The sequence below is a fragment of the Glandiceps talaboti genome, chromosome 2, assembly GCF_964340395.1.
Source record: "Glandiceps talaboti chromosome 2, keGlaTala1.1, whole genome shotgun sequence".
Lineage (NCBI taxonomy): Eukaryota > Metazoa > Hemichordata > Enteropneusta > Spengelidae > Glandiceps > Glandiceps talaboti.
This window is the reverse complement of record NC_135550.1, coordinates 16,329,484-16,346,983: the sequence shown is the minus strand read 5'-3', so window position 1 is coordinate 16,346,983 and position 17,500 is coordinate 16,329,484. Positions and strand designations below refer to the sequence as shown.

The 17,500-nt window shown below is 35.9% G+C and overlaps 1 protein-coding gene across 1 annotated transcript in view; it reads right to left on the bottom strand.

The window, feature by feature from the left end:
* Positions 1-17,500, bottom strand: part of LOC144444764 (gamma-aminobutyric acid type B receptor subunit 2-like) — a 23,899-nt gene that overhangs the window by 1,098 nt on the left and 5,301 nt on the right. The window contains exons 8-18 of the mRNA XM_078134298.1: positions 16,556-16,756; positions 15,190-15,417; positions 14,585-14,645; positions 13,741-13,818; positions 11,636-11,786; positions 10,872-11,004; positions 9,459-9,566; positions 7,085-7,207; positions 5,971-6,117; positions 5,339-5,530; positions 2,471-2,665 (exon numbers count right to left, since the gene is read on the bottom strand). Coding sequence (XP_077990424.1) covers positions 2,471-2,665; positions 5,339-5,530; positions 5,971-6,117; positions 7,085-7,207; positions 9,459-9,566; positions 10,872-11,004; positions 11,636-11,786; positions 13,741-13,818; positions 14,585-14,645; positions 15,190-15,417; positions 16,556-16,756 — 1,617 coding nt within the window. The remainder of the gene's footprint in view (positions 1-2,470; positions 2,666-5,338; positions 5,531-5,970; positions 6,118-7,084; positions 7,208-9,458; positions 9,567-10,871; positions 11,005-11,635; positions 11,787-13,740; positions 13,819-14,584; positions 14,646-15,189; positions 15,418-16,555; positions 16,757-17,500) is intronic.

Genomic DNA, 17,500 nt, shown 5'->3' with positions numbered 1-17,500 from the left:
CCCATGTTGTTTTAAACATTTGAACATAGGGGAGATTCATGTTTTAGAGCAAGAATATTGACTGTGGGTCATTGCTCGAAAATGGAATCGGGGATGTTACGTTTTATGCGGAAACCCCCCCCCCCATGTAATTAAAGAACGCACCCTAAATGCCGGGCAATGCTGAAACCCTTTCCATTACTGTGACACTATAATTGGTCTATCGTTTGTGCCTCTGTCTATTGCATACATTGTAGCTATTTTCATAAGCCACAGTAGACTTTTCCCGCTGATGCATCAATTGGGGATTTCTGAATTATCATCTCTTCAAAGAGTCTAAATGTTTAATGACAACGATGCCACAGACTTACTTCATAACTTCATATGTAAACGATGGACATTGTGGGAATGTACATCCGGGAGCTACTTGACTTTTCAGCAGGAAACCGACTCAACTATAGCCAATGGCACTGTCTAGGAAGACTCCTGTAATCTCAGGCAGGCTATAGTTTATTAGACAGTGCATACAATACAATTTCTTGAGCGTTGTGAGAATCAAGCTTTGATCAGTAAGGACTACTGTACACTTTATTAAAGGAAGGAGACATGCGTCATTATCCTTTCAAATGGAAGAACCGTGCTATCCTCCTGAATCGGATATACGCCATGAATTTTCACATGACTAATTGTAAGAATGGCAAAGGTAACGTGCCAGTAATGTCCTGTACGAAATCTTGTACGTTTACTCAGTTTAGATTAAGCACGTTAAGATTCAAGAAGATCTAGATTTAGCTGTGATTGCTTTAAATTGTCTTTCTCACTGCATGGATAAATCTACTTATTGAGGAAACCAATATGATAATGGTTAAATTTGACTTTTCGAACAAAGGGTTTCCATATGGATACGTGTTGTACCGCAGGCAGCGATTACGTCAATCTATAACTTATTGTCATCGGATATATATTTCAGATCGTCACATTTGATCTGAGTCTCGAACCCGGCCGGGATAGCATATTGTAAACACGTCAAAAGATATTTTTCTGCTGTTCCCACAGGCCTACGTGTACATCACCCACATCATTTATAGATTAAACGTAACACGCGTACGTCACATGTTATCACACATTAAAGATGACAATTTAGCGTGACGTGGTAGTTGCAACTAAAGGGTTTTTATCATTCCTCCCTGTGCCTTTAGGAATGAATATGTTATCGTTTGTATTAGAAGACTCTCAGATGACTGATATTGCAGACACTAGCTCGAGTTAGGTTTAGAAATGTCACAGAGAAAATCCGATAATTTTTTCGTCTCCCACAACGATTCATGATGATACATGACAATTATACTAACGATAACTAATAATAAACAACAAACTGAATGTATGAATGTTACATTTGTCTACAAGTTGCCTCATCTGACATTAATTTGGAGATGTAGCGGATGTACGTTTTGTCTACAACTTGCCTCATCTGACATCACTTTGGAGATGTAGCGGTGACGTACACTTTGATTGTTGTAGTGAGATAAAATGCATCTTTTTTTACTTGCGTGCTAGCTATCTGTCTGTAATCTATTTTATGACAGTTATAACAAATATAGTTGCGAGAGACGTTAAAAATACTGTTCTACTTAATTGCATCTCTAACATACCCCCGTTTCCATCCACTGTAACGTACACTCACGTTGTCATGGTTACGTGAGAAAACCAGATGTTTCAGCGTATGGTTCGACAGTCGAACCATACACTGAATCAACCTGAGAACGTGCGAATGCGAAGGCCTACAGTATCAGCAAAACGTGTCTATATTATGATAAACTGACAAGGTTGGGAGATAAGAATTTTATTGATATGTGTGTCGCAATGTTATAAGTATATTACTTTCAATACCATAAAATACATACCATCATTCTGTTATCTTGCGACACTAATCCCTAAACTTGATGTAACTTTTTCTTTTAATTCGGTGTCACTTGAGTACAACTCTACAGATTATGATACACTTTCTTTGATATGTTATCTTGAATGACAAGAGGATGATTGGCCATTGGGAAAACAAATTACTTGATAACATTTGTGAAATAGCCCGGTTGTAATTTTGCAAATTGCACCTGGTGAATACTCTCAATGTTTCATCTATTTTTTCTCTTCCTTTGATGCTCCCGCTTTGCATATGTATATTTCATTAAAAAAGTATAAAGATAAAGATAAAGAGTATATTGCTTGAAACGTCTCCTTTAATGAAGATAACACGTTGCCATTGACAACCGACCAGTATATTGAATGTGTGAGTGTGAATGTCATAGGGTGAATATAAGAATGTAATGCAATGGACATCGTCAAGTCATCACTGCAAAGGAAGTATGGCATGAGTATGGGCACTAATTTTTGTGTATATATATTTATATTTGTAGGGACCGTTTTTTTTGTTTTTTTTTGCAAATCGTCATTTATAAATACCATAGACAGTACTGTCTATATAAATACTCACCGTTGCAGTTGATTTAGCATCGTTGTATGTTCGCCTATATCGTATCAACTCCTCCTCTGCTTGCCGACATGTACCACTGCTATGAATAAAACCTGCCGTTGTTAAAAAGGTGTTATCTTGTGTCCTCTGATGGCAAGTCCGCATGGACATTGATTGGTCCTCGATAGCCCGGCTGCTATCAACGTAGTCATTGATCTAGAAGATGAAACGGACAACATATGTAACGGACAACATGTAAACGAATTCAGGGAACATGATAACATGAAACAGACAATATAATAAGCAAATGCTAAAATACATGAAACTGACAACATTCATTGAAACAGACAGCATGTAAACAACAATACATGAAACAGACAGCATATATGAAAAACTGTTACAATGCAATAAAACAGTTAACATTAAGCAGACAACATATAAACAACAGTACAATGATACACAACATGAAACACACAACATGTAAATAACAATACATGAAACTGACAACATATAAACAACAATACAATGATACACAAAATGAAACAACATATACACAACTATTACAATACATGGAACAGACAACATGAAACAGACAATATATATATATATATATATATATATATATATATATATATATATATATATATATAAACAATGATACAGAAATTGACAACACGTAAACGAATACATGAAACAAATAATATGAAACAGACAAGATAGAACAGATAACAGATAAAACAGACCACACGTAAACAACAACCGGAAACAGACAACAACATCATGAAACTTACGTGTAAATGCCAAGCATGAAGCAGACAGAATTAAACAGACACCATAACGCATACATGTACAAGTCATTAATGTCAAAATGAAACAGACCACTTGAAACAGACAACATGCAAACAACAACATGAATGGGACACGAAACAGATAAGCTGTAAAACAACAACAAGCGTACGAAAAAGACAACATGTAAACGAGAGCACGAAAACCTCAGACCACTCTACAGAACTATTTTCTATAAAAGTGGTCTGAGACGAAAGCGACATGTAAGCACAGACAGTGGAGGGGAAATTCCACTCCTCTGTCTATGATGTAAATGACAACACGAAACAGACAACCCTTTAGCTTAAACGTCAATACACTAAATGATGCTGACAACGACGGCGGCGACGTGGGGGTGGGGGGGGGGTTATGAAGAAGGTACTTGCTATTAAAGATACGTTGATAACAACTTCCTATGTCTAGATTTTGTCATCCCTCAAGAAAAACGTAATTGTTGAGTATATGTAAAATTGACTAGGTATACAGATAGCTGTTGATAAAATACTACCGCCAGTAGTTCTTCTAAACAACTGACTCGTAAATCATAACAGAGTCAGAGGTGAAACCGTTTGACAGAATAAAAGCCATCTAACATATATTCGAATATGCAGTTTTTTCAGTGTTGTTTGTTTGTTTGTTTGTTTGTTTGAGGTTTTTAAGAGCATTTACTGTGAGCGATAACAAGTCATAGGTAACATTGACAATGTTAATGTTTTATATAATAGCGCTTTCCTACTAAGTGCTCAAAGCGCTTTACATTTTATGACTCTAGTACCTTCGTAGACGTTCTTTAAAGTGTCCATGAAACTGTTGTCGTCACAACTCTCCCTAAATGTGTTATCATCAAAGTAAAGGAACACATGTTCTAATCATTTGGTGTTTTGGGCATTGCCCTAAATGTTGGCGAAAAATCAATTAATCAATGCAAATTAGTACCGCTTTACAGTTGCATAGGTGTTTCCGTTTACGTATGCATGATGGAATAGAACTCTGTTTCTTTCTAATTCTACGTCATCAAACACTTGCTCAGTAGTGTATTCTGTTTTTAAAAGAATTTACATTCATTTCATTTCATTTCGGTTTGCGTTTTTTTAAAATGAACATTTCATTGTAATTATATTATTCCTGGGTATCACATTTTGCATTAATATTACCAAAACATTGCATAGATGAGTAAACGTTCAGAAAAAAAGTATTTAAATAAATAATACATACAGTTCCCATTTGCTGGGCTGTCGTCACACGTTTATAGCTATCGACACTTAACTACACTATCACTGGGAGGTAAATAACATCACCTATGGTGAACGTGATAGCTGCATATATTTGGACTGAAGAGTCGTTTAGTAGCAATATGCTCCTGTAGTTTTAATTTCAACTGGTAGATTGCTTTATGTCGTCCTGGTGTGTACCTCTTTATTCCTCGGCAGGTGAGAAGCCGTACTCATTAACATATTAGCCTTTCAACCTTAGGATCCAAATTTGAATTCACAGGGATCCTGCCTATGAGTCACAACTTAGGAATCGTTAATACTAAAGCAATGACGATCAAATACATGCTGCTACGGCTTGTATATATATATATATATATATATATATATATATATATATATATATATATATATATATATATATATATATATATATATATATATATCATCAGACAACTCTCTTGTCTGATGATCGCACTATGCGTGAAACTCCGAGTTACAACCAAGAAAGAGTTCCAGTACTACCAAAACTAAATATATATATATATATATATATATATATATATATATATATATATATATATATATATATATGTATGTATATATATATATATATGTATATATATATATATATATATATATATATATATATATATATATATATATATATATATATATATATATATATATATATATATATAACTCCAATAGGATTGAATCAAAAGCAGCTATCGAATTCCAAACATTGGGAAGTGGTTTCAGTTTAAGAAAGAAATTGTATAGTACTGATAATGAACCTTGTTATTAGTCCAGAGAGAATGTATACGTACGTGTTCGGGCACTAGTGACCCACCTTTGGAACGAAGACGATGCACAGGGTCATCGTGGTGCTGAAAATGATACAGACAGCACTGAGAATAAACTGGAGATCCCGCTGCATGGGGTTGAGAAACATGGTGGTTGGTACGCCTACACAACACATAACGGTGACGTTGTATACCGCAAAGCCAATGTAGCGAGAGTCGTTGAGATGAGAATATTGTACCTGAAAGAGAGTATGTAAAGGAAATAAAATCTACCTTATACTTTTTTTTATATGTCTACGGCGCCGAGTTGAAATGCTGAAAATGGTTGGAATACTGGAATTGTATTTTCTGTATGGGTTTGTGTTTTGGAAATCACACATCACATTATTCCCCATTTGATAATAAAATCGCGTCTATTTCTAATTTGCGTATGTTTGAGGAAATCGCCGTTTCATTATTTGATATGCCTTCAAAAGTTTGTTGAAATTATAGTGGGTACAGTTTTATAAAGCTCCAAAGTTCAATAACGAAGTAAAGGAAAGTCAGAAAAACGACTTTTGTGTTAATCAGAGAGTTGTTGGAATACATTTTCAGTAGTTTTTGGAGACTAGTTGTCTGGAAGGTTCACTAGAACAAAAAGTGTTGACAATACTAAAAAAATATTTATGTTGATACTTACTTTCCTGGTTTCCCAAGCTAAAAATACTCCAAAGACCAGAACAATACCCTTATAACCAATCAGAATCGCATACCATACTGCATCATGTTGTGATTTGCACTCATTTACTAAAGGTATGATTAGAATGTCTCGTCCACTTGGATCTGGCTGAAAATGGCGATAAGCATATCTTGTTTTAATACTAACTTATACTGATAACTGTAATAGATGTAAACGAACAGCTGATAGTTGTGATGATGTCATGGTAATATTTGTCGTGCTTGTGTCAGTGGCATAGGATTGATCCGAAAGGAGTCGGTGGATTGATGGGGTGGTCACCTTGTCTTTGAAGGGATGGGGTCATCCTTTTTTGAAAGTGGGGACGGGGAGGGGTGGTTATTGTGTTTTGGATTGTGGTGGAAGAAAATATTTAAGTTTATAAATCTATAATTTCTATCTTAGAGGGTGAAAGATTGTCGCTAATGTGTCTATTTCTAGTATAGTCACATGACGTTTATAATAATTGCTAGACACGCTACGTATAGTTAAGGCTCTTGGTTGACACTAATATCTATAAGAATTGGCTCCCTTATAGCTGTAGTGACGCATTGTTTATTGAGTTCTTAGAACAAAAAGGTTTAACATCTTTCAAGTTTCTGTATTTTGAGGGATTCCGAAGAGCTTTGAGCCCAGGGTGGGGGCTCTACCCTGTCCGAGTAGTATCAACGGAAATGAGGTCACGGCGCAATACTCAAATCGGTCTACAAGTTGAATCTCTGTATTAATTGACAATGCCATGAGTGTGTCTTAACTACGGTATTCTTCCCTTTACTTGGAGTGATGTTGAAGCACTTGAGGATGCTTATAACAACCACACATACATATATTACCTACACATCATGCTAGTTACTGAACAAGTCATGTAGGCCTATACATTTTTAAAACTTCCATTAGTTTTAGCTAGCCAAGCTGGGAAATTTCTCTATGGTAATCGTAAACATAAAATACATAATTACGACGATGATTACAATGATGGTTACAACAACAACAACAACAACAACAACAACAACAACAACAACAACAACAACAACAACAACAACAATAATAATATATAATGTACTTTTTTATTTCTTACATAAGCAGGATATTCCGTTGTGCGCACCAATGGCTGATCGATTGCAGTCCACAACATCAGAATGAGTAGGTCACAGGCCAGCATCAATACGACGATTCCAAACAAATGTGCATCGCGAATTTTCTGAAGAAATGGTAACATACAATATACATTTCATCATGATTGAATTGACATTCAAGTCTGAGAGTACTTCCTGATGGAGACAAAATTATGTCTCGTGAAGAAGATATAGATGTGTTACTATGGCATGATATAAGTTTTTGCTACCATATATGATATGGTGGGCGTTTGCGCTAGAGGATAACAAGGATAACACGACGGCGCAAACGCCCATTTGACCTCCCGTAAGGGAAGGTAATGTAATGCTTTTGTCTGTCTGTCTGTCTGTCTGTCTATCCGTGTGTGTGTGTATGCGACGCGCGTGCGTGCGCGCGCGTGTCTGTGTGTGTTTGAACACGATATCTCAAAAACTGCTTCTTTAATTATGAAAATTGTCACACGTACATGTTATTGTAATTGCAAGACTTGGTTAGATTTCGGTAAAAAACATATGCATATTAATGTGTCATTGTCATAAATAATGAGTTATGACCACTGAGCATATCTTAAGAATTAAGGCTTCAAATTACACGTAACTTAGCACATAGATTAATGATAAGTAATTACGTATGCTTGACTGTTACGGTTAACATACTGTGCGATACTAATGAGAAATGTTAATTCATAGATCCACCTTTTACTTTACCCTTTGTCGCCTCGAGAGGACGCTGCAGCTTGTCAAGTGTGACATTATCAACATATTCATAAAGATAAAAGATATGATAAAACAAAAATTTGTTTTTGCGCCAAAATTCAAAAAGCTAATTGTTCAGAGACGCTTCACAAAGCATAAACCATGAAAACAAAGTCTGTCTTTGAAAATACACAAACCAAAAATTATACACTGGATAATTCTACTATAAAAACAAACTATAAAACAAATATAAGATAAAATGTTCCAAAATTGTTCAAATTGTTCAAAACTAAAACTAGTTATGAAGGTTCAGATTCTGTAATTCTAGAATGATAAAAGTGACACAGATTAAAAGTGATATCCAATTAAAAGTGTGCTTCCTTAAAAAGACAAGTCTTGACACTTCGTTTTAAAAGACAGTACTGTTCGCCATTGTTTGATTTCATATGCTAATTTATTCCATGGGTCAGGCGCGGCAGTCACAAATGCTCGTTTTCGAAAAGGAAGCTTAACTGGGTTTACTTTTAGAAGTAGTTTGTTCTTGGATTGAAGTTCGCGTTCAGGTGCATACCGGGTGATTAGAATAGACAGATATGGTGGAGCTAGCTAAGCCATGTAGTGACTTGAACGTAATCAGAAGAAGCGTGAACTTAATTCGTTGTTAGATTGGAAGCCAGTGAAGTTTGAAGAGAATGGGAGTTACGTGATTTGCCTTCTTTGTACTGGTAATTAACCGTGCAGATATATATTGGACACACTGGGGTTACCTTAGATAATATAAGTGAAGGGTATACCGTGTAAGAGAGCATTGCAGTAGTAATAGTCCTAGTCATGTCATAAATTCGTATTCGGCTACAAATTTGAGTTTTATGCATGTCAACACAGTTATACATTTTATTTGGTTATTGTCGACCTAGTTTTATGTGTTTGTTTGTTTGTTTGTTTGTTTGTTTGTTTGTTTGTTTGTTTGCGTGCTTGCATGATTGTTTTTTGTAACAGTAACCGTAAAAATAAAAAAAAACTTACTAGACATACTCAGATAATAACACAACTAACATCATTATTTGAAACTAAAGAACACTTCTTATATCTGTACATGTATAAATGTCTGATATTTACATGTATCAATAATCTTTGCATGTTCACGGTTTTTTTTCCAAGAAGTTTGAATCGAAATTAATGTAACCATGAAAACACAACTTCAGTACATTTGGCGTGTTTGTCAGGTCGCGCTAAGTGTAATTTACATTACATCTGATTCAGGTCTTTCTTAGAGTAATAGAAGTCGTTCTTTGTCGACCAAGTCAACGAATATTCCATATGGTCTCTACTGCTAAACTGTTGTTCAAATATTTAGCAACAAGTGGGAAGAGCTCATGAGACTCTTACCTGGGCAAATAGACAAACAGGTATCATACTTCAATGTCAGGACTTTGAGAAACCAGATACAAGCTTAGCTTAGCTGAAAATTGGGATAATCTGCATGTAACGTTCTGAACCAGCGTCCATATATCGTTACATGAGAATACGAAACTGTCCCGAAAAGAGTTATATTATAAATTGTATCAATAACAAGGATATTATCTATACCAAATATATCAAATTCCATAGAAAATGTCAATGATGTTGTAATCTGCTTACCACTGACGTCACCTTTTTGTTTGTGAATATTTTATGTACTCTCCACGTCTTGCTGAACATAGACCCGAAGCTCAACGTAAATCCGAGGCATAGGAACCACATCCTCACCTCAAAAGAAATATATGGTACATATTATTGTAACATAATTTGAGATTCGTAATTGTATTGTCGCTTGGCACAGGGTATGACGCACGGGACGTATTCCCTTGTTACGGAACATAATAAGCCATGCTATTTCCATTGACCAAGCATCGCAAAATGACACTTTAGAATTACGAGTTAACTTTGCTCTCAGGCGAGTTTACTCAATGATGTTACTTTTCAATACAAATTAGCCTTTTACGTTTCACTGAAAATTGGATATAAAAATGTCTCATTTTCCTAGGCCACGTTATTTGAATGTACTGTACTGTGAGCCAAGAGGGCAGAAGGAAAACACGACCCTTTTGCCTTTCGAACAGAGATGCCATCTCAAACATGCAATTAACAATGCCATATCATTTGTAACAAGGTTTATTAATTGATTAAATGATTGCATTATGAAACATACACAAGGCGGGTTTGTAAACAAATGAAATATACAAGTGAACTGTAATATTTACAGTTTTAATCAAAAACAAGGAAATACAAACAAGTGTATCCATTTAATGCAAGGCATGGAAATAATGATAATTGTTGCCTTTATATAGGGCTTTTACACACGAAATGCTTTATATAGAAGTTACTACCCCTGACATGGACCTATAGTAACATAACGTCCTTTATGCTTCCCAACTGCCGGGGGGAGGTCATATAGACATTTATTCTGACCCCTTTCTTTACAAAAAAAGTCATGATGTAAACGAATTAACAGTGTAGCTGTACAGCGGTAATTTGTGATGACGTAGTTGTACCACTGACGAAATTTGTAATACCGATATAAATTGTAATACTGACGTCATATGTACCACTGACGTAATATGTAACATCGACATAATTTGTAATACTGACGTAATATGTAACATCGACATAATTTGTAATACTGACATAATATGTAACATTGACATAATTTGTAATACTCCCCATATACATAATGATTCAGACGTAATTCGAATACTGACGTCATTTGTACCACTGACGTAATATGTAACATTGACATAATTTCTAATACTGATGTACTTTGTAACACTGACGTCATTTGTAACACTAACACTATATAACGTCATTTGTAACACAGGCGTAATTTGCAGTATTCACGTATGTGTAGCACTGACGTTTTTTGTAATACTGAAGCAAATTCGTCATGAATCAGTTTGACTTCACCCATAGTGGTAATGCAGACGATGCTAGTGTTACTATGTAAGTGTCATTTGACGTATTACAAATGACATTGTTGTTACACACTGCGACTGTAAACACACTGTGTAAGCTTACCTGGCAAATTGTAGATTGATTTATCACCGTAAACATTTCACAATCTGGGCATAAGCATATGACAGAAAGGTATACAAGGAGTGCACCTGCCACTATTGCATTGTTTAAGTTTGGGCTTGACATTTTGATGAACCTACAAGAAAATATATATCTGTGTATATTTATATGAATACGAATAGCCAGTCTATGTGAAGAACCTTCAAACCATGCAGTGTTTTGTTTGTTATATCATAGACTCTCTACCAACGTTGACGGTCTATGGTTATATGTATAGACTTGCAGTTAATATTAAGAACACTTTAGTCACATCGAATATGCCTACAATTTCACAGCTGGTGAAAGTGGCACGAGTTGGCGTTTAGTGAAAATATATACAAAAAACCTCGACTAAACTATTCTAGTATAAATGATTAATATTGATGCATGCCTTCTATAACATTACAATTGTCTTCTGGCGTTGCTAAAACAGTTGATTGCATAGAAGGTATTTCCGGTGCATTTTCTATACGTATGATAAATTACGTCATCAGATCGTTTATGAGTTATTATCCTAATACCAGGTTTGCGTTCAGTGAATTGCAAGTGATGGCTACTAGTAAGTATGCTGCAGTATAGTAAGCAGCCCAAAAAAGCGTAGAAACTCAGCTTGTGCCCCTTTAAAAGACGAAGCACACATTAACTATCTCGTTTAATTTCGTAATTATGCTTTATACTTGTAAGTTCAGCTGCTCCTCTCTGTTCAAGGGATGGTTAACCTGACCTACCTCTTATTTCGAAATCGGATATTGAATGCCAAGAACGCCAATCCCAATACAAGACCAAGAAAGACAAAAACAACAGCCATATAGAACACCGTCCTGTTTAAATCCAAAATACGTTTTTCAACGGAGCCTTCGTCATTCGGTACCATTCCCCCTAGAATTCGAATGAGATGAGATTGTCACGTATACTGGTACAGAAAGGGGAACACCCCTTCATGAAATAAATATATTCCAATAAGCTTTGGTTCTGGAGAGTCATCACCTCATGATTTTATATCACATAAATTTCGCGCGATTGCCAAGAAACACAAATATAACCTCTTTTTTTTCAAATTCATTATACTTACTGTGCCTCATGGGACTTAGAAGACAATACATACGTATTAGATGAACAATATGTATTCATGATTATTTATCAGAAGGTAATAAGCACTTAGGAGTCATGAATATTCATTGTGGACCATTGCTAGAACAATGAAGGTGAAACAGAGTTTCAATTTGGTGTTTTCTTGGTAATATATGTAATGTGAAATCATGATGAAATGACTCTTCGCTACCAAAAGTTTATGAAAATGCCTTCATTTTTTGGAGTGGCGTTCCCCTTTAATGTAAATATATGTAAATATATGGATCTTAAATGGTTATTTTATTGCATTATATCAATAAATCATCAAACCTATGACGTATCCCTCACATGTATCGTTATCCTGAAAATGAAATTTAAAGGAGATTGTTTCCGCTGTCAACATCTACTAGACGGGTTATAAAACTATTCACATGCAAACAAAGATTTGAATATGTTGATATCACTAAGCAAGCGGCTATTCGCGATACCTGTTTCGTAATCATTTAATCGTAAATTTATCTATTAATTTTTTCTGCCTTCTTTTATCGTTGTATCAAATGATTATACAACGTTGGGCTACTGCACTACTGTTGACAAACCTGTGTGTTTTGATATTGTCACATGGCTAAACATGATGTTTATATAATTGTTTTTTATTGGAATGGTATATACTGATGACAGGACGAAATGTCGAGTAAAAGACATTTGTTATTTTTATGAGCAGCAAAGCAAGCTCCTTTCATTAAAGACTCTACCACTCTATACATAGAATACCAAGGGATTGGAATAAATTATAGCAGGAAGGGGGGGGGGGCGCTGTTTTCTGGAAGTTCGGTGCATGAAAAAGCTTGAACTCTCCCTCCCCCCAAAACCTTGCAAAACAATGTATCAACCCCTGCACTGTCTTTAGAATATCTGTGATAAACATTATCAGTGCACAAAAAATAACGACTCCCAAACTTTTGCATGAAAAATAGTGACCATACCCCAAAACACCAGCCCACTTTCCCTGTAATTTGTTTCCAGTCGCTAATATGCAAAAGTTGTAGGGAAAAGCAAAAAGTTAAAAATACGCCATTTGTGAATAGCTTTAATGTCCGAATTTTATTGTTTGTTTGTTTGTTTGTTTGTTTTTTGTTTGTTTGTTTGTGTTGTTTATGTGCGATAGGGAACATGTTTTTCAAAGGACAGGGGTTTGTTACTCTACATGCAACGGCTCATTGATCTCTACTCGATCGGTAATAACATTATTAGAGCCAAACAGCATCTATAGAAGTACTAGTAGTCAGTTCAATTCAAGGCTAACACTAGATGACGATGTCAAAGTTGATATAACTGAGAATATGCTACAGGTTCTGATTATCAGACGTCACTCATTGACATTCAAATTTACACGAGTTAAAATTTGTAGGCATGTATGAATATGTACTAGCCTGGATTCTGGACTGGTAGTGGGCTATTACCAACGTTATAGACCAAACCAACTTCAAGCCTAGCTAGAATCTTGGTTCAATATGTACGTAATAAAGAACCACAAACACCGAGGAGTTTCTTGGCGTAGTTCCCAAACCAAGAAACTCATGATCAATGGTCGAGGTGTTTTCCTACTTCATAAAACGATTGCTAGCTAGATTTACAAATAGTATAACTTTTTATTTTTGTAGCGAGCCACCAATACATAACACCAGTTGGTGACTTGGAAGTGTATTCCATGTTATTGGAGAAATGCGCTTATTATGAAAAGCAAGTAATCTAAGCTTACCTTGCCAAACGAAATCCGACTCCCACGTGAACAGACCCGTGTTGGGATCGTAACTACCTCGGTGGTAAACATCATAACCTAATATGAACAGAGAAGGCAAATAACAATCTTTGATTTCAACCAAGTTGTTTCCGTTAACACGATACGACTTTTCGATATCACCTAATTATAAAACATTCGATATCTTGTTTAAGTCTTCACTATACTTTGTATCCTAAATGTTTTGTAATCTTTCTATGGGCGTCATTTTTACGGTACAAGAGAAAAGATTACTCACAATAGCACTTCCGACGTTAGCCACGTATTTTTTTTGACAAGTGACTGCAACACGACAATGGTATCCACGGTTGATTAACCCACGCCTGAAAGCAGCTCGACTCTCAACGACCATGTCAAGTGTGTCTGACCAGAAAGTGAGATGGTTTTATAAAATTGAAGAAAAAGGTTGACTAAAAATACTCACAGAAGTGAGATACCACGATTCGACACCAAGCTTTCGCTCAAGATTTAATTAAAACTGTAACTACACTACCTACGGTACGGATACAATCGATCACTGATTCACAGGTAGACGCACAATGTCTCTTTTTAAAAAACAAAAATAAATTTCAAACGATCGCATGAAGAGAAAATGGACCAAATGAAGCCAGTGTAGGTTTCGATCTGTGTCTACATCGACCTGTGTCTACTTTCAAAAGCGGTATCAAAGGAAAATATCGACTTTTTGTCTAAGCGCTGGATACACTTTCTTTGACATTCTTTAGATATATCTTATATCCAATGCTTGGAGACATAAATGTTGGCACGTAGTAATAATACAGAAAATCGTGTATAAAACAATTACCTGAAAATTGCCACACGTTGACTAGACCAATTCGATCACCAGAATCAAATAAAGTTAGGCCCTGAAAGAAAAATAACAGTACAGACTATCAATAAACCTTGTTTACTTCTTTTGATAGAAATATACAACACTCATCAAACTATAACATTTGTCATTGAAATACTTGATAACACCATCTTTTTTTTAGATTAAATTTCCTCTAATTGTATTTATGGTGGCAGAAATTGGGAATAACACCGATGATGTATGCTCGTAGCACTACGAGAAGCGCCAACACTAAGTAAACATGCATACGTACGTGCATGCGTGCGCGCGCGCGCGCGCGCGCACACACACACACACACACACATGTAAATACACACACATACACATACATACATGCATGCATGCATACATACATACATACATACATACATACATACATACATACATACATACATACATACACACACACACACGCATACACACACAGACACACACACACACACACACACACACACACGTGCAAATAGACAAACAAGAGCACCTTCGTAATAACCATCTTCAATTATGAAAATGTATGAATAAACGATTACTATATAACATATATAACCGGAAACCCTTACAGATATTCCTTTAAAGTTTAGTTTCGTGAACTCTTCTTGAAATACAGCTGCCATGCCTGCGTCTTCATAAGTGAAATTAGAAAGAGTCTTGTCATCCGGGAACTTGCCAATGGAATTATTCAATACTAAGGCTATTGCCCACATTGAATCATAACCAAACCGAGCATACGCTGAATACGAAGGACTTGCGGAGATATTTGCATATTCTTCTGTCCATTGCTGTATATCCTGCACGGTGGAGAACAATTGAATTTAGTTAGAATGCAATGAGGAAATGCATTTGTTGCGAAAACGTCACGGTCAAGATGTTGTTATTACAGTTCTTTTCGAAGAAGCTTGTCAAAACTATCAAGATTAGAGAGGCTGATCACAAGGTTTCATGTTGAGATAGACACCAAAAAGATAACACACCAACATTACTTACACCATATGGGCTCTTTACTTATAAACAGTAACAGCATGCACACTACTGCAATTTTCAATAGGCATGAGGTATAGTTTCTTGAAGTTCAAACAAAATCCATGGTCTGCAGCCAACTGAAACATTTCTTTGTGCAGTTACTGTTTATATCATTAACTAAACAGAGTCCACACTGCCTATGTGATGTGTGTTTGTTATCTTGTATGTGTATATGACAACATGAAACCTTATGATCATGCTCACTGATCTTGATAGTTCGTTTAACAGCTAGGGCAAGCTTCTCCGAAAAGCCCTGTAATGACCGGTCAGTTTGTCCAGCCGGGGGTGGGGGTGGGGGTGGGGGGTCGATTGATTAGTAGGTTCCGCCTTGTTTTTTTTTACAAATTGGAAGTAGGTGGATTCTCCTGTTTTGAAAATGTTGAATAGCGGAGGGAAGAGCAATCCATTTCTACATTTCTACACGATCTGGTGGAGGTTCAATCATAATTTTCACCCACCCATCCATCCCTTCGCACCCCAATGTTTTCGTGCTCTCTATTTTCTCCTCATGTACCCTGCCGTAAATTATGTTCATTCCCTTAGTTTGATATTTAAACGTAAGAAGGGTTTCGTGGGAAATATACATCTGTTTATAACGTGCAATGTTTATTGTGATCAAACTGATCATTGGTGAACTGTGCCATGTTTTTCTTTTTGTGTGTAATCCTATTGATCAGTATGCTGGCATAATGGACCTCAACAAAGAATACCACGTCAATGCATCATTTTGTACTTTCCTTAGATTGAAACAAAACTTCTTTATAGATGTATAATATTATGTACTCCAGTACACGTACATTTGAAACAGTTTTCTTTGTATTGCATGCATTCATCTAATTAGATAACATGGAAATAAACACGACGATCACTTTACTTATGGTTTGAATTGATGGCATCAACGCTTACCAATCCAGAGACATTTTCACCATCGTCTTCGGTATCGGTGGATTGACTGACCATAATGGCACCTTGCCCAGCCAAACGAATTTCTTCCGGCGTACAATCTGTGTGGGATGCCTCCCACCAGTACGCACCACTCCGTCCCCTATTCTCATGGTAGGTCGTAATCCACACGTATCGACCACCATAAAGTCCATGCTTGTATGCCTATAGATAGTGAAAAAAAAGACAAGCTCCCGATACGTAATTGTAATTTGTATAGCGAGTTAAAGGTAGCAATTTGCCCCTGTAGTGATCAAAGTTATCTCGGCTACGTGTGACAAATTCTATAACATTGGTATAATAGCTAGCCAGCATTGCTATTGCAGATATAGTAAAGTCGATTTGGTATGTTACTAAATTTTATGTTCCCATACCTACTACATTTGTAAGTAAAAAGCAATCTAGCATGCTAATTTAGTATGCCAGCCTGATTAAAATGTCTATTTTTTTTTGTTTTATGGAAGGCGGCGATCACTGCACTGCCAGAATTACAACAAAATCGAAAAACAAACGACGCTAAACGACTAAAGTAGGGATAAATAAAGAAATCTAGCCGTATTCACCACACCAGATTTGAACCAGATTGGCCTAGTATGTGTGACCTAGACTGTGATCAGATGTGGCGATTTGTAGTGTTCGTAACATATAGTGACAGAAACACAACATACATGTACTTATTAATCTCTATATACTGAGAAGTACAATATTATTTATTTTTTATTTAACTTATTTCCAAAACTATTCATGGGGATTACTTTTAGACCAGCTCCGAAACTTTCGATTTTTGCCCCCAATTGCAACATAAGTGCAGTATTGATTGCGAAACAGCCAATGAAATGCTAGATGAAATAAACCCATCCTTTGTTTTCAATATCTAGCGATCATTTTCAGCGGTTATATATAATCACC